The 21,865-nt window shown below is 48.0% G+C and overlaps 1 protein-coding gene across 1 annotated transcript in view; it reads left to right on the forward strand.

Moving 5' to 3' along the window:
* Positions 1–21,865, forward strand: part of LAPTM4B (lysosomal protein transmembrane 4 beta) — a 177,430-nt gene that overhangs the window by 88,289 nt on the left and 67,276 nt on the right. Inside the window, exon 5 of the mRNA XM_030190188.1 lies at positions 16,506–16,604. Within this exon, the coding sequence (XP_030046048.1) occupies positions 16,506–16,604 (99 nt within the window). The remainder of the gene's footprint in view (positions 1–16,505; positions 16,605–21,865) is intronic.

Consider the following 21,865-nt stretch of genomic DNA (forward strand, 5'->3'; position numbering starts at 1 on the left):
GAAGCAGTTCAGAGAAAAGCAACGAGAATAGTAGGGGGTTTACATAGCAAAACCATCTGGGGTTCCTAGCCCATTATAAACCATAAAGCTGTATTTCTCTGTTGATCACCCCACCCCTCAATTATCCACACCCATCCTGTTAGAATATCAATGATATGCTTTGATGTCCCCATGCATACCTCCGACCCACCCCCATCCTCCCACCCTGTCAGACTGTCATAGTAATGCTTGAATGTTTTCACTTATATACACTGTCAGCTAGCACATTTGCTTATTTTCGATCTGACGAAGAAGGGCAACCTTCGAAAGCTAATCAAGAAATGTATTAAGTTATGTCCAATAAAAAAGGTATCATCTTATTTTCTTTTCCATGTTTTATTTTGTTTGATTTCTATTGATAACCTTAAGAGTGGACTAACACGGCTACCACACTCCTCTACATAGCAAAACCTAAACATGTATACCTTGGAGGAAAGGAAAAACGGTTGATATGATACAGACATTCAAATATTTGAAAGGTATTAATCTGCAAACAAACCTTTTCCAGAGACGGAAAGGTGGTAGAACTAGAGGGCATGAATTGAAGTTGAAAGGAGGCCGACTCAGGAATAATGTTAGGAAGTATTTTTTCACTGAGAGGATGGTAGATACCTGGAATGCCCTCCCACGGGAAGTGGTAGCGATGAAAAATGTAACGGAATTCAAAAATGTGTAGGACAAACCAGGGGCGTAGCCAGACACCCAATTTTGGGTGGGCCTGGGCTCAAGATGGGTGGGCAGAACTCCACCCTGTCCCAAAAGTGATTTGGTTTCTCCCTCTCTCGTCTGCATGCCATATGGTCTCTCAAACATCTCCCCTCCCCCACATTCCTTTTAAGCCTGCCCTCTGATGCAACTTCTTGTTTCCGCATAGGCAGGAATACATCAAAGAGAAGGCTGTGGGGCCAGTGTGAGCCTTATGTATCAGTTGCTGCTTGCTGCAGGTGAAGATCTGCTATTTACAAGGTATGCAGGAGGGGCAGTTGTTGGAAGTTTTCGACTGGTGGGGCTTGGGAATCCCTGCCAGCCACATCATTGGTGTGCTGGTACTGGGTGGGCCTCAGCCCAAAGTGGGTGGGCCCGGGCCAACCCTTGGCTACGCCACTGGACAAACACAAAGGAATCCTGTTTAGAAGAATCGGATTAAAAGAAGCTTAGGGGAAATTAGGTAGGCAAGCCAGTGCTGGGCAGACTTCTATGGTCTGTGCCCTGATCAAGGCTGAATAGACTTGGATGGGCTGGAGTGGAGCTTTTCAGGGGCTTTGGCAACAACTTTGTCAATCAAGGCAAGAGTAATCTTCAAAGCCAGCACCCTCATTTTCAAGATAATATTTGGAATGGCATCAGAATACATCAAGATATGGTTGAATTATCTCCAAGAAACGCAAACCCAGAGACCAGAAGCTACCTACTTCTCCACCTACCCAACTGCAGAAACAAAACTTACAACATATACACAACATATACACAGCAGGATTCATCTACCTGGGTTCAAAAATGGTGGAACTCAATACCAAAAGCCATAAGAAGTATCACTGACTATCTCCTGTTCAGAAAAGCTATGAAAACCTACCTATTCAAGCTATTCTACTACTAACCACATAACTTATCGACAACATCCTTATTTCACAAATGTAAAACACTAAAGTAACTCCACCCAAATGTAAACCGTAAGCCTCTTTGAACCGAAACTTGTTTTTGGATAACAGATGATGGCAGATAAAAGTAGCATAGTAAATGATGGCAGATAAAGACCTGTACAGTCCATCCAGTCTGCCCAACAAGATAATCTCATTTTACATGGTATGTGATACTTTATATGTATACCCGAGTTTGATTTTTCCTTGCCATTGATATAAGAATGCATAAATAAATAAACTTCAGAAATTTTAGAACAAGGCCAGTGCTGGGCAGACTTCTACAGTCTGTGCCCTAAAAAAGGCAAGGATAAATCAAGATCAGGTATACATACGATGTATCACTTCATACCATATGTAAGGAGTTTATCTTGTTGGGCAGACTGGATTGACCATAGTAGTCTTTATCTGCCGCCATCTACTATGTTACTATGATATAAGTCATAAACTACCAGCAGTGTTTGTTGGAACTTTGGGGATTTGCCATGGACATTTTGGTGTGTTTTTTTGATGACTAAAACAGCTTATGTTGGTTTTAGCTATTTTTCTCCGCTTTGTTGGTGAGCAACGTTTGGATGGCTTTTTTGTTGCTCTCTTTTTTCAGGAAGTAGGTAATTTAAGGAGGCCAATGATAATACCTGGGAATCCCTTTGGGAAAGACAGACATGTTTGGTCAGACCAATGCTATTTGAGCTTTGAGGTCTCGTTTATTTAGATTTTAAGATTTTTTTTATAGCCACCCCCCCCCCCCCCCCCCCCCCCCTCCACACACACACACACAGTCTGGGTTAGCCATCTTGTTAGCAAACTGCATGTTTCATGCTTTTTTTCGGTATATTTTGAAATTTCCCCACATATTTTCAGTAGTCAAGTCTAGGTCCATTCCAGATCCTTCCTCATTCTTTCCTGTAATTACATCCTAGTTGGTTTTGAATTGTCTTTTGACTAATTGTCTTGCTGAAATATCTAACCTCTCCAGCATTTTTCTTCACTGACTATGGGGCTTTAGCTGCTAGGATATGTTGATATTTAGTTGAATTCATTCTTCCTTCTACCTATACAATGTTTCCTGTGCCACAGGCTGTCGCAAAGCCCCAAAACATAATAGATCCGCCCCTGTAGTTGGCAACCCCCCCCCCCCCCCCCCCCCCCCCCACCATAGCCTCCGCTGTTAGGTTTTCTGCAGCTGCCTGCAGTTTTGCAGCATATTTTGCAAGAGAAAACTGATACCAGGGACAGCTCCAAGGTGTGAGGAGGAAGCTATTCAGTTACTCCCTCCAGGTCAACAGGTCATAGCAGCATAGGTGGAGGAGATTTGGCTGCACAGGGGCTGGATGGATGAGTTGAGTCAGGGCAAGCCAACACCGAAGATACTTTTTCAGCGATTGAGTTACAAAAGCCTCCAGTGTTTACCCTGTAGGTTATTTGGAATTCTGTTTCAGACTTAGGTAACACTCTCTTTCAGCAGCTTGTTACTATGAACAATTTAGTTCAAGCTAATGTTACGGTAATAAATGGTTTACAGCAACAACAATAATTGACATTACAACGGGTGGATGAACATTCAGTTCAAATAAAGTGTTCAAACAGTTCAATCTTCCTTGATTAAAGAGATTTTCTCTTTTGAAACATAAATTGGAAAATTTAGAGAATACAGTTAGGTATTTAAACTCTGTATAATTTTCCATTTTCCACAGTTGCCCCTGATACCGCCTTGAGATTTATTTTTTTTTTTGTAAAATTTCCAAGAACAAATCTTACAGAAAAGATGACTATTCCATATTAATTACATATTCTTTACAATCAATATTACAAGAAATCACAGTCCTTCACTCATCTATAGTCCACTATCAGTGGCAATTCTCAATGCTTAGGAAATTATAGAAATTAATTCTACAAGTTATCACAATTAGAGGCTTATAGGGGAGGCTCCAGGTTAATTACTTTATATCACGGAGTTGATGTAATTACAATTCTTGTGTGAGTTAGGTATAGTCACCGTTTTAGAATCAAGGAACAAACTTAACTGTTTAGCATCATAAAATACATATTTTACTGAGTTTAGCTTTTAATACGCATTTACATGGAAAATTCAACCAATATAAAGCTCCCAATTGCAAAGCTTTTGGATGCAATTTAAGAAATTCTGTCGTTTCTTTTAAGTAACCCTGGAAACATCTGGGAACATTTTTGATATGCCGGGACGGCCCTCCTCAAAAAAACAAAACAGGAAAAATACCTCTAAGATGGGCAAACGTAGTAAGCAAAAGTAGAGGCTGACAAAGGACGAATCGCCACTGGAGATGTAAATCCAACAGTCTTTATTATGCTAAAAAGAAGGACCCTTCTTTTTAGCATAATAAAGACTGTTGGATTTACATCTCCGGTGGTGATTTGTCCTTTGTCAGCCTCTACGTTTGCTGGGATGGCCCTCCTCTGCAGCCGCAGAACTTCTACGAATTCAACAAGGCAATTCTTCTGTTGGTGATTATGCCGTTCGCTTTTGCGCCCTAGCTTCAGAGGTAAGATGGAACAAAGAGGCCCTTACGTCCATTTTCTAGCAAGGACTCAGCGACCGGATTAAAGATTAATTGGCAGACCGGGAACTTCCGAATGCTTTGGATGCTCTGATCATCCTCTGCGTCCATATCGACGTACGGTTTCAAGAAAGGTCACTGGAACGCTGTACTCAGCGCCGCTCTCAGAGACCATCTCCTTGGACGCCGCACCCTTCTTTTCCCAAAGGTGCGGCAGGCTCTACTTCTGGAGTCCCTGAGGAGCCAATGGTTATCAGACAACATTGCTTCTCTGAGAAGGAGAGGGCTCACCGTGGGGACAATCAACTTTTCCTCTACTGTGGGCAGGCTGGCCACTTTCTAAGACATTGTCCAAATAAACTGGGAAATGCCATGACCCAAGGTCACTGAAGGGGGTGGCCCAGGGTCGTTTTTCACCTCTTCCGGATAATCTTGTCTCCGTCCCTATTTCCCTGCGCTGGAAGGAACTCTGTATTAACACTGTGTCTTTGATTGATTCTGGGGCCGGAGGAAATTTTATTGACGCCAGTCTCCTATTCCAGCTAGGAACTCCCTCGATTGCCTGTAAACCAACGTTACAAGTGACCTCCATTCAGGGACTAACTCTACCCTACTCTATTACCCATATCACTCTGCTGTTGCAGATGCATGTCGGGATTTTACATAAGGAAGAAATTCAGCTTCTGGTTCTTCCCCGGGCCATCCGTCCTGTTATTTTGGGCCTGCCCTGGTTACGACAACACTCACCTAATATCAGCTGGACTACTAATGATATCTGCAATTGGGGTTCCCAGTGTTTTTCTACCTGTCTCACGCCTTTTGTTTCTTTTTCGAGGACTATTACTGCCTCCCCAGGGCTCTTGCTCCCCTGTTATGCTTCCCTTCCTGTGTAATATCATGATTTCCAAGATGTCTTCAATGCTCAGGAGGCTGATTCCCTTCCTCAGCATCGTCCTTTTGACTGCACCATTGAATTGCTTCCCGGCAAGACTCCACCTCAGGGCCGGCTGTATACCCTCTCCCGGGAGGAATCTACTGCCTTGCAGGAGTACATTCACGAAAACCTCCAAAAGAGCTTCATCAGACCCTCCTCATCTCCAGCAGGGGCAGGTTTCTTTTTTTGTGACCAAGAAAGACTGCTCTCTGCGACCCTGTATCGACTACCGGGGTCTTAATGAAATAACCATTAAGAATTGGTACCTGCTTCTCCTTATTCCGGAGCTTTTTGACCGTCTGCAGGGAGCATCTATCTTTACCAAGCTGGATCTCCGAGGCGCCACAGTCTGGTCCGAATCCGCCATGGGGACGAATGGAAGACCTCTTTTAATACTCATGAAGGACATTTTGAATATCTAGTTATGCAATGCTCCAGCGGTTTTTCAGGAGTTCATAAATTTCATTTTTCAAGATCTTCTGTATTCCTCAGTAATAGTTTAACTGGATGATATTCTGGTTTTTTCTGCTTCTGTTCAGGACCACCCTCGTCAGGTACGCACGGTTCTCCAGTGCCTCCGGGACTACCGTCTCTTTGCCAAACTAGAGGTGCTCGTTTCATTAACAGTCTATTCCATTTTGGGGGATATATTGTCTCTTCAGAGGGCCTCCAAATGGACCCCACCAAACTCTGAGCTATACAGGATTGGCCCATGCCCCAGGGTCTCCGGGCCTTGCAATGTTTTTTGGGGTTTGCTAACTACTATCGACAATTCATCCACCAATACTCCCTCATCACTGTCCCTCTTACCGCATTGACCAGGAAGGGTGCTGATGTGAAGAACTGGACACCGGAGGCCAAAGAGGCCTTTGCCACCTTAAGCAAGCCTTTCTGTCCGCTCCTGTTCTTTGGAGTCCGGATATCAAAAGTCCATTCATCTTAGAAGTGGATGCCACTTCTCTGGGGGCTGGGGCCATTCTGTCTCAAACTCAGACTCCGGCAAGCGTCACCCCTGTTTCTTTTTTTCCTGTTTCTTTTTTTCCAAAAACCTTTTCTTCGGCAGAGCGTAACTACACTATTGGGGACTGGGAGTTGTTAGCCCTTAAATTGGCTCTCCAAGAATGGCGATATCTCCTAGAAGGGGCTTTACATCCCATCACAGTGATCACCGACCACAAGAATCTTCTATACCTCCAGGATGCTAAGAGACTAAACCCACGACAGGCATGTTGGTCTCTTTTCTTTGCCCGCTTTAACTTCCGCCTGGTATTCCGACCTGCTGAAAAGAATATTCAAACTTATGCCCTATCCAGGCCTTCAACCCTCCCGAAGAACCCGAGGAGTTCTACCCCATGCTTAATCCTGCTTGTGTCGCCTCCACTACTGTGGTCACTCCCACAATCACGAAGACTTCTGTACCACCCCAGTCTAGGAAAAAGGTTCTCAAATGGGGACACTCCTCCACGTTTGCTGGTCACTCTGGATTCCGCAAGACCTTTCACTTGATCTCTTAATACTATTGGTGGCCACGCATGGTGCAGGATGTCTTACAATTTCTTTCCACCTGTCCCACCTGCGCCCGAAACAAATCCTCTCCAGGCAAGCCTTGGGGATTTTTACAGCCACTGCCAGTTCCATCTGCCTTGGCAGGAAGTATCTATGGATTTTGTTACAGATTTACCACCTTCCCAAGGCCACATGGTCATTTTGGGTTGTGGTGGACCGATTTTCTCGAATGGCCAATTTTATTCCCATGAGATCTCTCCCTTCAGCCGCCACTCTTGCCAAGGCTTTCATCCAGCATATTTTCCGTTTACATGGCCTCCCTCTCCGAATCATAAGTGATCATGGATCGCAATTCACGTCTAGGTTCTGGAGAGCTCTGTGTTCTGCTGTTCGCATCACCACCCATTTCTCATCTGCATACCACCCACAGACCAATGGACTGGTGGAACGGGTCAACCAAACTCTCAAGACCTTCCTGTGAATGTACACTAATAACCGACAGGATGATTAGTCCACATTACTCTCCTGGGCTGAATTCGCCTATAACAACGGTCTCCACACTGCCTCTCGTACGTCACCATTTTTTACAGTATAAGGGCGCCACCCATGACTACTACTTCCAATCCCTCAGACCCAAGCCTCGCTTCAGCTCCAACAGACTCTCACTGATATCCAGGACATTTGGAGCAGGGTCCAACAACATCTTCAGTGAGCCACTGCTAGATACAAGCTTTTTGCAGATCGTAAGAGGTGGTCTGCTTCGACCTTTCAACCTGGACAAAAAGTTTGGCTTTGTACCAAATACTTGAGACTCCGATTACCCTCCTTCAAGTTTGCTCCCCGATACATTGGACCCTTTTCAGTATGATCTCGGGTGGGAGCCGTCACTTATCGTCTCCAGTTACCAGGTAATCTCAAGGTCCACAGCGCTTTCCATGTGTCCCTGCTAAAGCCATTCTTGACCTCAAAATGGCACCCAGAGCCAAAGAAGATCATTGTTCCTGATTCCGAGCCGGATCCTGAATTCAAAGTAGATGAGGTTCTGGACTCCAAACGTCAAAGGGGACGGCTGTTCTATTTGCTATCCTGGAAGCACTTTGGTCCAGAGGATAATTCCTGGGAGCCTGCTGCCAACGTCCATTCACCTGAATTGATCCAGGAGTTCCATACCCGCTATCCATCCAAACCCGGACCTAGGCAGAGGGGGGGTCCTTAAGGAGGGGGTACTGTCATGTCCCCTACCTCAACGCAAGCGGCGTCCTCGGGCTGCGCAGGGTCCCATCGACACACACACTTGACTGGCACAGCCCTGAGCCATGTGTGTGTAGTTCTTCTCTGGCTGCAGGCTCCTTGATTGCTTTGCTTCCATGCACCTGGCTCTGCTCTCTCTCTGCCTGGCTTCCAGGCTCCTTGATTGCTTTGCTTCCACCCACCTGGGTCTGCTCTTCTTCTCCGAGGACAAGCAGGCTGCTTGTTCTCACGACTGGGGTGACGTCCGCGGCAGCCCCCACCAACCGGAAAAAAGCTTCGCGGGACGGTCGGCACGCAGGGCACGCCCACCGCGCATGCGCGGCCGTCTTCCCGCCCGTGCGCGACCGCTCCCGCCAGTTCCTTTTTTTCCGCGTCTGGAGAGAGTCGTGCCCCGCCGCTCTCTCTGATTCAGCCGCCGGATTTTCGATCGCGTTTACGCCGATCGTGCTTTTTCTTTGTTTATTTCGGTTTAGTTACCGTCCGGTTTCTTTTTAAAAAAAAAAAAAAGAAACCCTGCGCGTGTGGAGCACGCGCTCCCTTTTTTCCCTCGCTTCCAGCGGGGACGCTGCATTGCAGCCTAGTGGCCGCACGGTCGTTTTCCTTTTTCGTGGTGTGATTTCAGCCACCATTGACGACTTTGACTTCGCCGACGCGATTTTTCCGTCGATGTCCTCGAAGGTCCCGAGTGGATTTAAAAAGTGTGGTCGCTGCGGCCGGCCGATCTCGCAGACCGACACCCACGCTTGGTGCCTCCAGTGCCTCGGGCCGGAGCACAATATCAAGTCGTGTTCTCTGTGTCTCGGTCTCCGGAAACGGACTCAGGTTGCGAGGCAAGTTCTGCGGGACCGTCTTTTTGGAACTTGCGCCGGCCCCTCGACGTCGACCTCGGAGGCATCGGTATCGACGCCCGGCCCTTCGGTACAGGTATCGATGCCCGAGACATCGGCACCGATGGCAGCGACCCCAGGAGAACAGGTCCCGTCGGCCAGCCGGTCCTCCGGTGAGAGTGGGGGTGAGAGGCCGCGTGGGCAGTCGGCCCCGGTCACTCCCTCAACTCGTGGGCCACGGGACCGAACCCTGTCTGACCCGGTACCTCGAGACCGAGGGGGATCGACCTCCTCCTCCTCCATGCCTTCCGGCGCCGGTGACGGGCATCGTAAGAAAGATAAGAAGCGTCGTCACCGGTCGCCCTCGGTGCATCCGGATATCGGAGAGGAGGCGACGCCGAAGCGTCATCGTCGAGAGGAGAGGTCTCCGTCGGTTGTGGAGGTACCGACGCGTCGGGGTTCCGGCACCTCGGTGCCGTCTCCTGGCCCCCAGCAGCTTCTGGCGCCGACACCCCTACCGGCCCCACCGCCTTTCCCGGCAGCGGGCCTGGACGAGTGCCTCAGAGCCATCCTTCCGGGGATCCTGGAAGGGCTGATGCGCCAGGCTGTGCCGGCGCCGGGGGTGCTTGCGCCCTCGGCGCCGATGACTGTGGCGCCGGCGAGCTCTAGCCCGGCGCCGGGGCCGTCGACACCGCCGCCGCTTGCGGTGCCGGTCTCGACCGCCACGCAGGTGGAGTCCCCGTCGATGGAGGGAGCTCCGTCCCCGCCGGCGCGGGAGTCCACCGCTCGACGACACCGAGACCTTGGTGCCTCGACGTCGAGCCGGGCCCGGTTCAGGACTCAGCTACATGAGCTTATGTCCGACACCGAGGATGAGGACTCGTGGGGGGAAGAGGAGGACCCTAGATATTTCTCCTCAGAGGAGTCTGCGGGCCTTCCCTCGGACCCCACGCCTTCACCGGAGAGGAAACTCTCACCTCCTGAGAGTCTCTCCTTTGCCTCCTTTGTGCGGGATATGTCTATTAGCATTCCCTTCCCCGTGGTCTCTGTGGAAGAGCCGAGGGCCGAGATGCTCGAGGTCCTCGACTATCCATCACCACCTAGAGAGTCCTCCACGGTGCCGCTGCACAATGTCCTTAAGGAGACGCTGCTTCGGAACTGGGTGCAACCATTAACTAACCCCACCATTCCCAAGAAAGCAGAGTCCCAGTACAGGATCCACTCCGACCCAGAGCTAATGCGGCCACAATTGCCCCATGACTCAGCGGTCGTGGATTCTGCTCTCAAGAGGGCACGGAGTTCGAGGGATACCGCCTCGGCGCCCCCGGGGCGGGAGTCTCGCACTCTGGACTCGTTTGGGAGGAAGGCCTACCAATCCTCCATGCTCGTGACCCGCATCCAATCATACCTGCTCTATATGAGCATTCACATGCGGACCTATGTGCAGCAACTGGCGGACCTGGTCGAGAAGCTCCCGCCGGAGCAGTCCAGGCCTTATCAGGAGGTGGTCAGGCAGCTGAAGGCGTGCAGAAAGTTCCTGTCCAGGGGTATCTATGACACCTGTGACGTGGCATCTCGTGCTGCGGCCCAAGGTATAGTGATGCGCAGGCTCTCATGGCTGCGTGCCTCTGACCTGGACAACCGCACCCAGCAGAGACTGGCCGACGTCCCTTGCCGGGGGGATAACATTTTTGGTGAGAAGGTCGAGCAGATGGTGGACCAACTGCATCAGCGGGAAACCGCTCTCGACAAGCTCTCCCACCGGGCGCCTTCAGCATCCACCTCCACAGGTGGACGTTTTTCCCGGGCCCAGCAGGCTGCACCCTATTCTTTTGCGAAGCGTAGGTACAACCAGCCGGCCCGAAGGCCTCGTCAGGCACAGGGACAGCCCCAGCGCGCTCGTTCTCGTCAACAGCGTGCGCCTAAGCAGCCCCCTGCGCCTCCACAGCAAAAGCCGGGGACGGGCTTTTGACTGGATCCACGGGAACATAGCCGCCCTACAAGTGTCCGTACCGGACGATCTGCCGGTCGGAGGGAGGTTAAAATTTTTTCACCAAAGGTGGCCTCTCATAACCTCCGACCAGTGGGTTCTCCAAATAGTGCGGTGCGGATACGCCCTGAATTTGGCCTCCCTGCCTCCAAATTGTCCTCCGGGAGCTCAGTCCTTCAGCTCCCATCACAAGCAGGTACTTGCAGAGGAACTCTCCGCCCTTCTCAGCGCCAATGCGGTCGAGCCCGTACCACCCGGGCAGGAAGGGCAGGGATTCTATTCCAGGTACTTCCTTGTGGAAAAGAAAACAGGGGGGATGCGTCCCATCCTAGACCTGAGAGGCCTGAACAAATTCCTGGTCAAAGAAAAGTTCAGGATGCTTTCCTTGGGCACCCTTCTGCCAATGATTCAGAAAAACGATTGGCTATGTTCCCTGGATTTAAAGGACGCATATACTCACATACCGATACTGCCAGCTCACAGACAGTATCTCAGATTCCACCTGGGCGCACGGCACTTTCAGTATTGTGTGCTGCCCTTTGGGCTCGCCTCTGCCCCACGAGTGTTTACCAAGTGCCTCGTGGTGGTAGCGGCCTACCTACGCAAGCTGGGAGTGCACGTGTTCCCATATCTCGACGATTGGCTGGTCAAGAACACCTCGGAGGCAGGAGCCCTCCGGTCCATGCAGTGCACTATTCAGCTTCTGGAGCTGCTGGGGTTTGTGATAAATTACCCAAAGTCCCATCTCCAGCCAACCCAGTCTCTGGAATTCATAGGAGCTCTGCTGAATACCCAGACGGCTCAGGCCTACCTTCCCGAAGCGAGGGCCACCAATCTCCTGGCCCTGGCTTCGCAGACCAGAGCGTCTCAGCAGATCACAGCTCGGCAGATGTTGAGACTTCTGGGTCATATGGCCTCCACAGTTCATGTGACTCCCATGGCTCGTCTTCACATGAGATCTGCTCAATGGACCCTAGCTTCCCAGTGGTTCCAAGCCACCGGGAATCTAGAAGATGTCATCCGCCTCTCCACCAGTTGCCGCACTTCACTGCTCTGGTGGACCATCCGGACCAATTTGACACTGGGACGTCCATTTCAAATTCCACAGCCCACGAAAGTGTTGACGACGGATGCATCTCGCCTGGGGTGGGGAGCTCATGTCGATGGGCTTCACACCCAGGGTCTGTGGTCCCTCCAGGAAAAGGATCTGCAGATCAACCTCCTGGAGCTCCGAGCGATCTGGAACGCACTGAAGGCTTTCAGAGATCGGCTGTCCTGCCAAATTATCCAAATTCGGACAGACAATCAGGTTGCAATGTATTACGTCAACAAGCAGGGGGGCACCGGATCTCGCCCCCTGTGTCAGGAGGCCGTCGGGATGTGGCGTTGGGCGTGTCGGTTCGGCATGCTCCTCCAAGCCACGTACCTGGCAGGCGTAAACAACAGTCTGGCCGACAGACTGAGCAGAGTCATGCAACCGCACGAGTGGTCGCTCCATTCCAGAGTGGTACGCAAGATCTTCCGAGAGTGGGGCACCCCCTCGGTGGATCTTTTCGCCTCTCAGACCAACCACAAGCTGCCTCTGTTCTGTTCCAGACTTCAGACACACGGCAGGCTAGCGTCAGATGCCTTTCTCCTTCATTGGGGGACCGGCCTCCTGTATGCTTATCCTCCCATACCTTTGGTGGGGAAGACCTTACTGAAGCTCAAGCAAGACCGCGGCGCCATGATTCTGATAGCGCCCTTTTGGCCCCGTCAGATCTGGTTCCCTCTTCTTCTGGAGTTGTCCTCAGAAGAACCGTGGAGATTGGAGTGTTTTCCGACTCTCATTTCGCAGAACGACGGAGCGTTGCTGCACCCCAACCTTCAATCCCTGGCTCTCACGGCTTGGATGTTGAGGGCGTAGACTTCGCTGCGTTGGGTCTGTCTGAGGGTGTCTCCCGGGTCTTGCTTGCCTCTAGGAAGGATTCCACTAAAAGAGTTACTTTTTCAAGTGGAGGAGGTTTGTCGTTTGGTGTGAGAGCAAGGCCCTAGAACCTCGTTCTTGCCCTGCACAGAACCTGCTTGAATACCTTCTGCACTTATCAGAGTCTGGCCTCAAGACCAACTCAGTAAGGAATCACCTTAGTGCGATTAGTGCTTACCATTATCGTGTGGAAGGTAAAGCCATCTCTGGAGAGCCTTTAGTCGTTCGATTCATGAGAGGCTTGCTTTTGTCAAAGCCCCCTATCAAGCCTCCTGCAGTGTCATGGGATCTCAACGTCGTCCTCACCCAGCTGATGAAACCTCCTTTTGAGCCACTGAATTCCTGCCATCTGAAGTACTTGACCTGGAAGGTCATTTTCTTGGTGGCAGTTACTTCAGCTCGTAGGGTCAGTGAGCTTCAAGCCCTGGTAGCTCATGCTCCGTATACCAAATTTCATCATAACAGAGTAGTGCTCCGCACCCACCCAAAGTTCCTGCCGAAGGTGGTGTCGGAGTTCCATCTTAACCAGTCAATTGTCTTGCCAACATTCTTCCCCAGGCCGCATACCCGCCCTGCTGAACGTCAGTTGCACACATTGGACTGCAAGAGAGCATTGGCCTTCTACTTGGAGCGGACACAGCCCCACAGACAGTCCGCCCAATTGTTTGTTTCTTTCGACCCTAACAGGCTAGGGGTCGCTGTCGGGAAACGCACCATCTCCAATTGGCTAGCAGATTGCATTTCCTTCACTTACGCCCAGGCTGGGCTGGCTCTTGAGGGTCATGTCACGGCTCATAGTGTCAGAGCCATGGCAGCGTCAGTGGCCCACTTGAAGTGATTTGCAAGGCTGCGACGTGGTCTTCTGTCCACACATTCACATCACATTACTGCCTCCAGCAGGATACCCGACGCGACAGTCGGTTCGGGCAGTCGGTGCTGCAGAATCTGTTTGGGGTGTAAATCCAACTCCACCCTCCAGGACCCGAATTTATTCTGGTCAGGCTGCACTCTCAGTTAGTTGTTCTTCGTAGGTCAATTTCTGTTGTACCCTCGCCGTTGCGAGGTTCAATTGACCTGGGTTCTTGTTTTGAGTGAGCCTGAGAGCTAGGGATACCCCAGTCGTGAGAACAAGCAGCCTGCTTGTCCTCGGAGAAAGTGAATGATACATACCTGTAGCAGGTGTTCTCTGAGGACAGCAGGCTGATTGTTCTCACCTACCCTCCCTCCTCCCCTTTGGAGTTGTGTGTTTCATCTTTTGCTAGTCATTCAACTGGCGGGAGCGGTCGCGCACGGGCGGGAAGACGGCCGCGCATGCGCGGTGGGCGTGCCCTGAGTGCCGACCGTCCCGCGAAGCTTTTTTCCGGTTGGTGGGGGCTGCCGCGGACGTCACCCCAGTCGTGAGAACAATCAGCCTGCTGTCCTCGGAGAACACCTGCTACAGGTATGTATCATTCACTCTCTGCCTGGCTTCCCTTGCTTCTCTCCTATTGGTCTTCCGGTTCCTCCTTCCCCTGCTCTTGTCCTATGGCTGTGCCCCTTCTCCCTGCTGATATCAGACGCCAGCACTTTATCAGCTGAGCTCTCCCTAGATTCCTTGCTTTGGCTTCTACTTTAGTAGGTGTTACTTAGTGTGCTTCTCCTCTACTTTGGTTCTTCGTTGCTGACTTAGCCTGTACCTGGATTACTCTCGTGTCTGCTGCCTGCCTACTGACTCTGCCTTTACCTGGATTACTCTTGTGTCTGCTGCCTGCCTACTGACTCTGCCTGTACCTGGATCACTCTCTTGCCTGCTGCCTGTCTGGCTGTCATGTTCATCACTCTGCTTCCTGCTCCATCTCGTCAGCCCTGCAGGCCGCCCGCACCTAGGGGCTCAACCTCTGGGGAACGGCGGTCAGCGTAGGTGAAATCCGGGGTTGTCCGGCCACGAAGCAGAACCTGGTGTGAGTACTGGGCTCAGCCACGCTCTACTTGGTACAAGAACTCACAAGTCTGACATCTACATATGGGAATAACTAGTGAGGCAATTAAATTTGCTGATGACACAAAGTTATTCAAAGTTGTTAAATCTCAAGAGGATTGTAAAATATTGCAAGAAGACCTTATGAGACTGGGAAACTGGACATCCAAATGGCAGGTGATGTTTAATGTGAGCAAGTGCAAAGTGATGCATGTGGGAAAGCGGAACCTGAACTATAGCTACGTAATGCAAGGTTCTGCGTTAGGAGTCACCAACCAGGAAAAGGATCTAGGAGTCATCATTGATACTTTGAAACCCTCTGCTCAGTGTGCTGTGGTGGCAAAGAAAGCAAATAGAATGTTAGGTATTATTAGGAAAGGACTGGAAAATAAAAATGAGGATGTTATAATGCCTTTGTATCACTCCATGGTACGACCGCACCTTGAATACTGTGTGCAATTCTGGTCACCGTATCTCAAAAACGATATAGTGGAATTAGAAAAGGTACAGAGAAGGATGACGAAAATGAAGGGGATGGGACAACTGCCTTATTAGGAAAGGCTGAAACGGGTAGGTCTCTTCAGCTTGGAGAAAAGACGGCTGAGGGGAAATAAGATAGAGGTATATAAAATAATGAGTGGAGTGGAACAGGTTAGATGTGAATCGCTTGTTTACGCTTTCCAAAAATACTAGGACTAGGGGACACGCAATGAAGCTAGAGAGTAGTAAATATAAAACAAATCGGAGAAAATATTTCTTCACTCAGCATGTAATTAAACTCTGGAATTTGTTGCCAGAGAATATGGTAAAAGCAGTTAGCTAAGCGGGGTTTTAAAAAGGTTTGGATAGCTTCCTAAAAGAAAAGTTCATAAGCCATTATCAAAATGGACTTGGGAAAATCCACTGCTTATTTCTAGGATAAGCAGCTTAAAATGTATTGTACTGTTTTGGGATCTTGCCAGGTACTTGTGACCTGGATTGGCTACTGTTGTAAACAGGATTCTGGGATTGATGGACCTTCAGTCTGTCCCAGTATGGCAACATTTTTGTATTTATGCAAAACACATTGAGTATTATTAGCTACATGGTTGCTTGCTTTAGACTGGTGCTTGTTTTAGACTGGCTAGAACCAGTCTAAAGCAAATGTTAATAGCAGGGTAAACTTTGTGCATCTGGCCATATGTTACTTTCTTTTAAATGCTCACAAATCAATAAACGTGTAACTGTTCTGCAGAACTTATAAGAGCTGCCATTTTTGTCAAAGAATCACAAAAGTATCATTTATGCATGAAGAAATTGTCTCAGTGGTTAAGACTGCATACATAAAATGAACAATATAGAAACAACTGTATATGCAAAAATAGTAACTTAAAAGTAAAATGTATATTTTATACAACATGAACATTATTATTTATTTAAATTTTAAGTATGTATGTGGTAAGGGTTTTAGCATTATAGTAAGTTACATATGAAGAACAAATTTTACTACTTTTTACATGGGTAATGCCCTCCATTCTGCAGGGCTGGCTCAGGGAGGGCATTTTGAAATTCCCTTGATTGCTTTAAGGTGCAGACTTTGTGTCTGCTGCACAGCAGATGCAGAGTTCACAGGAACATGAGTATTTGTGGCGTGGCTGGCCCATGTATTTTTAAAGGGAAATTTCTATAGGGAAATTTCTGTTGAAGATATACGTTCTAGCTCACATCGACAAAGTACCCCACTGGCTTGCAGGCATCTCACGAAGTTTCAAATTTTTCCCAAAAATATCCTGATATGCACAGTGAGCAGGAATATCAAGATTATATAGATTCATGTACTTTACCAATATTCTGTTTTTAATTTTTTTCTCTCTCTTTTCAGCCTGCTAATTTTCCCTACAAGGAGGAGATTACATCCATGAATCCTACATGTCTCACTATAATTATTCTAATTTTTATAAGCATCGTCTTGGGTTTTAAGGTATGTTGTATTTGTTTATATTTACTACAGGATGGCAACTGGGACCCTTCTTTCATTCCATTTCATCTATAGAAAAGAGAAGGATGTATAACATTCCCACTCCACTAAAGAAGATTGTCCCAAATCCTTAGTTACTGTTTTACAGATGGTCTGAATGAACAAATGAAGGATGCAGAGATTTGTCATGCTAAATGAGGGTTTCCCAAACCTGGCCTGGAAACCCTGACAGTCACAGCCAGTTGATTTTTCAGGATAGCCAGAATGAATATGTATTGAAATCAGTAAGCATATACTGAATCTCTAGCGCATGCAAATTGATTTTCTACATATTCGCCTTGTGTGAATTCCTTCAAAAAGGTGGTAAATAGATCTTAATAAATAAATAAATAAATATTCATTGTAGATATCCTGAAAACCTGACTGGCTATGGGGTCTCCAGGTCAGGTTTGGGAAGCCTTGTGCTAAATAATATAGAACAAAGTAGAGTTAACTCATATTACCAATATTTTCCAGGTAATAAACCCTTTAACAAAAAATGTGCCATTAAAATTGGCATGTTATTACTTGTCTTTGAAAAATAAAAATGTGCTAAATTTGAGATGTATTGGCACAAGATTATAACAAGTGCGTTCTCTGTCATCTTTGCTGGTAATTTGTAAAGAGGATGATTCAGCACACAAGTGATGTTATCATCTGACGATGCTTGGACATATTCCAAACACTATAATGAAAATAAAATGATTTTTTTCTACCTTTCTTGTCTGGTGACTTGTTTTTCTGATCATGCTGGCCCAGTATCCGATTCTGCTGCTATCTGTCCTCTTAACTCCATTTCCAGGGCTTCCTTTCCATTTATTTCTTTACTTTCCGCCTTTCTTCTTCATTTCTTGCCCTACATCCGTAAGTAAAAGCTGGGTCCTCTGCAGACTTGACTGTCCAGTGGATCCAGCTTCTGCCTATTTTCTTCATCCATGTGCAGTTTTTCTCCTCTCTTCCTTTTCCCTCATCTCATCCTCACTCTTCCCTCCCCTCCATCCATGTCCAGCAACCCTCCTCTCCCCTCCATCCACCCATGTCCAGCAACCTTCCTCTCCCCCTTCCCTCCTCTCCATCCACCCGTGTCCAGCAACCCTCCTCTCCCCCTGCCCTCCCCTCCATCCACCCATGTCCAGCGATTCTCTTCTCTCCCCCTGCCCCTCTCCAGCCACCCAGACAGGCAAGAGCAGGTTAAGAAATGGATCCAGACGGGACTGGACAAGGCAACAAGCAAGACAGTCTGAGACAAGACACTAAGGACAAGGCAGGTCCAGAAGGAAACAAGAGCTTGGCAAGAACTTGGAGACAAGGCAGGGCTGGAGCTTGATCAGGAACGAGACTGAAGCAGGACCACGGGAGAAACAATGCTGGAGCAGGACCATGGCAGGACTAGATAGGAACACGAAGACACACAGCAGCAAGACCTCATTGTGAAGGCCCTGATGGAGGACAGGCACCACCCTTAAATTCCTTCCAGGCCAGACTCTGACCTCCACAGGCATCCCCGAAACAGCAGCATGCTGCTCTTTTAAGAGCAGCTCTTTAATGCATGTGCCTAGGGGAAAAACCTCAATGCTGTCACACCAAAGTGCACGGTGTGGGACCAGGTCACGAGGCAGGAGGAGCAACGGAGAGCAGCAGAGGACCCAGCCCAACACCCCCTAAGGCATCTGAAGGCGAGCAGGGCACGAGTCACAGTGGGAACCGTGACAGGCAATGGTGGCGCACAGGGCACTAGGTAGGCACCGGTGGCAGCAGGCAGGACACTGTAGCATTGGCAGTGAAAGTTTCACAAACTTCTGCAGTAAATGCACTGTCTTCCAAAAGAGTGCATACTCATAATGATATTGGCCCTGGAACAAAAATGAAGGCTAATGACAAGACCCTAAATGAACAATGCTGCAAATGACTTGTGAAATGAAACAAAACAAAAAAATGTTGGGCTGCCCATCTCTTGCTTTTGCTTCTCTTAACATATTTTTAATCTTTGCTACTAGTTTTCTTTTTCTTCAATAATCCCTCCCACACACACACACTTGCTACTCTCCAAATATTTCTTGTATATTTCTCTCTCAAAATTGAGTTTGATTTAGGGAACTGCTTTTACCATCTTCCTGAGGTTTAAAAAAAATGTGCCTGTTGGTGGAAAATGGCCTTCATGGATACCTAGCAGAAGTGCTTCTACTGTTGGGGACCAAACCACTGCATTGTGAAAAATTACAAGAGGATCTTATGAGACTGGGAGACTGGGCATCTAAATGGCAGATGATGTTTAATGTGAGCAAGTGCAAAGTGATGCATGTGGAAAAGGGGAACCTGAGTTATAGCTACGTAATGCAAGGCTCCACATTAGGAGTCACCAACCAGGAAAGGAATCTAGGCGTCGTTGTTGATGTTACGTGAAAACCTTCTGCTCAGTCTGCGGTGGCAGCTAAGAAAGCAAGTAGAATATTAGGTATTATTAGGAAAGGAATGGAAAACAAAAATGAGCATGTTATAATACCTTTGTATCGCTCCATGGTTCGACCGCACCTTGAATATTGTGTTCAATTCTGGTCACCGCATCTTAAAAAAAGATATAGTGGAATTAGAAAAGGTACAGAGAAGGGTGATGAAAATGATAAAGGGGATGGGACAACTTCCCTATGAGGAAAGGCTAAAGTGGCTAAGGCTCTTCAGCTTGGAGAAAAGACAGCTGAGGGGGAGATATGATAGAGGGAATGGGAATTATATACCACCTTTCTGTGGTTTTTCCAACTACATTCAAAGCGGTTTACATATTATATACAGGTACTTATTTGTACCTGGGACAATGGAGGGTTAAGTGACTTGCCCAGAGTCACAAGGAGCTGCAGTGGGAATTGAACCCAGTTCCTCAGGATCAGAGTCCACTGCACTAACCACTAGGCTACTGCTCCAGAAGTTTATAACATAATGAGTGGAGTGGAACGGGTAGACGTGAATCGCTTATTTACTCTTTCCAAAAATACTAGGACTAGGGGACACACAATGAAGCTACAAAGTAGCTCTGTCCTTATGTTCCAACTACTGGAACTGCCGTCAAAGCCCACTCCAGCCTATCCGAATTCATCTGGTCATTTGCAGGACACAGACCGTAAAAGTCTGCCCGGCACTGTCCCCACGTTGCAAATTACTGGAGTTTCCATCGAAGCCCTCTCCAGCCCATCCTAAATCAGATTGCTATGTGCGGGAACTCGGACAGTTCAAGCCAGCCCAGCATCAGCCTTAGTTGCTACAGCCAGAGTTGCCGTCTTAAGCACCACTTGACATGCAGCACATATGCAACCCTTTAAGTTTTGTAGGAACATTTTATTTAGAACATTTATAAACCTGCACAATCCATAGAGCTCTCGGCAATTTACAGTAAGTACATTCACAGATAAAATGACATGGCATTACAAAAACAGAGACCACCACATAAAACACATTAGCAAGGAATCCTCACACAGTCAGCAAACTAGCATTAACTACATATTACACACACACTTACCTGAGCCGATAGGACTCATATCTATTCAGAGGCATGAAGGTCACCAAATGCCTCTTAAGAATAACAATGTTTTAGCTCCCGCCTAAATTGATCCAAGGCTTTCAAAGACCTTATATACATACATACATACATACATACAGGGTGGACACCCTGGAAGGTATGAATGACATGAGGAAGGACCTAGGGAAGCTTGAGGAATGGTCTGACATTTGGCAACTAAGATTTAATGCTAAAAAATGCAGGGTCATGCACTTGGGTCACAAGAACACAAGAGAACGATACAGTATAGGGGGTGTAGAGCTTCTGTGTACGAAAGAAGAGCAGGACTTGGGGATGATTATTTGTTTCTGATGACCTTAAAGCTCCCAAACAGGTAGAAAAAGCGACGATGAAAGCCAGAAGGATGCTTGGATACATAGAGAGGGATGACTAGCAGGAAAAAGGAGGTGATAGTGCCCCTTGTATAAGTCTCTGGTGAGGCCCCATTTAGAGTACTGTCTGCAGTTCTGGAGACCGCACCTAAGGAAAGATATAAACAGGATGGAGTTGGTCCAGAGGGCGGCTACAAAATTAGTAAGCGGTCTTGAACACAAAAAGTATAGGGACAGGCTTATAAACCTCAACATGTATACGCTGGAAGAGAGGAGGGAGAGAGGAGATGTGATAGAGATGTACAGGAAGTGAACCTTTTTCAACTGAAGGAAAACTCTGGAATGAGGGAGCATACAATGAAGTTAAGAGGGAGCACACTTAAAAGTAATCTAAGAAAGTATTATTTCACGGAAGGGGTGGTGGAAACATGGAATGGCCTCCCAGTGGAGGTTGTGGAGTCGAGAACTGTGTCAGAATTTAAGAAGGCATGGGATAACCATGTGGGATAAGCATGTGGGATCACTTAGGAAAAGTAAGAGTTAGGGGTCACAGATGATGTGCAGAGAGGATGGGCCATGTGCAGAGAAGGAGAGAGAGAGGAGTCGAAGATGACCCCAAGGTTATGAGTTGATTAGACAGGGAGGATGAGAGTGTTACTCCCAGTGCGCTATCATAACCAGCGCTACAAAAATATATACGTTTTTGTAGCACCAGTGTGTACCCAACGGTAATCAGGCAGTGCTGCGCGCTACGTAGCTACCACCGGGCCGGGTTAAGGCAGGAACCATTAATGCCAACTCAGTGGGTGGCAGTAAGGGCTCCACCTCTGAAATGGCCACACGGCCATTTCTTTAAAAAAAGAAAGACCTACCTTTTACCCACTGCAGCAAAAAGGGGCCTCGGCGTGTGTCACAAACACATGCCGAAGCCAGTGCAGCCCCCTTTTGCCGCGCCTTGGTAGAAGGGACCCTGAGTTTTCAATCATTTTTTTTTTAAACGTCACAGTCTGGCATAGGTAGATTTGTCCAGAAAGGGCATTCCACAGACTGACACAGGCCACAGAGAAAGCAGAAGCTCATGTATCAGCATACCAAATCTGCGCCACGGGAACTAGGGACGATCACATAGCATGCTCTGACTGCAAGGATTGCTTTGACCAGTAAACATTTACAGTTAAGTAGAAAGGAACCACAGAGTATAACTTTTGGTGTACCAAAGATAATACCTTATACTTGATTCTGTGAGACTCCGGCAGCCAGTGTAGTTGTTTTAACACTGGAGTAATATTTGAAAACCTTGGGGACCCAACTATGAGTCTCGCTGCTGCATCCTGAACTATTTG

Source organism: Microcaecilia unicolor, chromosome 1 (genome assembly GCF_901765095.1).
Source record: "Microcaecilia unicolor chromosome 1, aMicUni1.1, whole genome shotgun sequence".
NCBI lineage: Eukaryota > Metazoa > Chordata > Amphibia > Gymnophiona > Siphonopidae > Microcaecilia > Microcaecilia unicolor.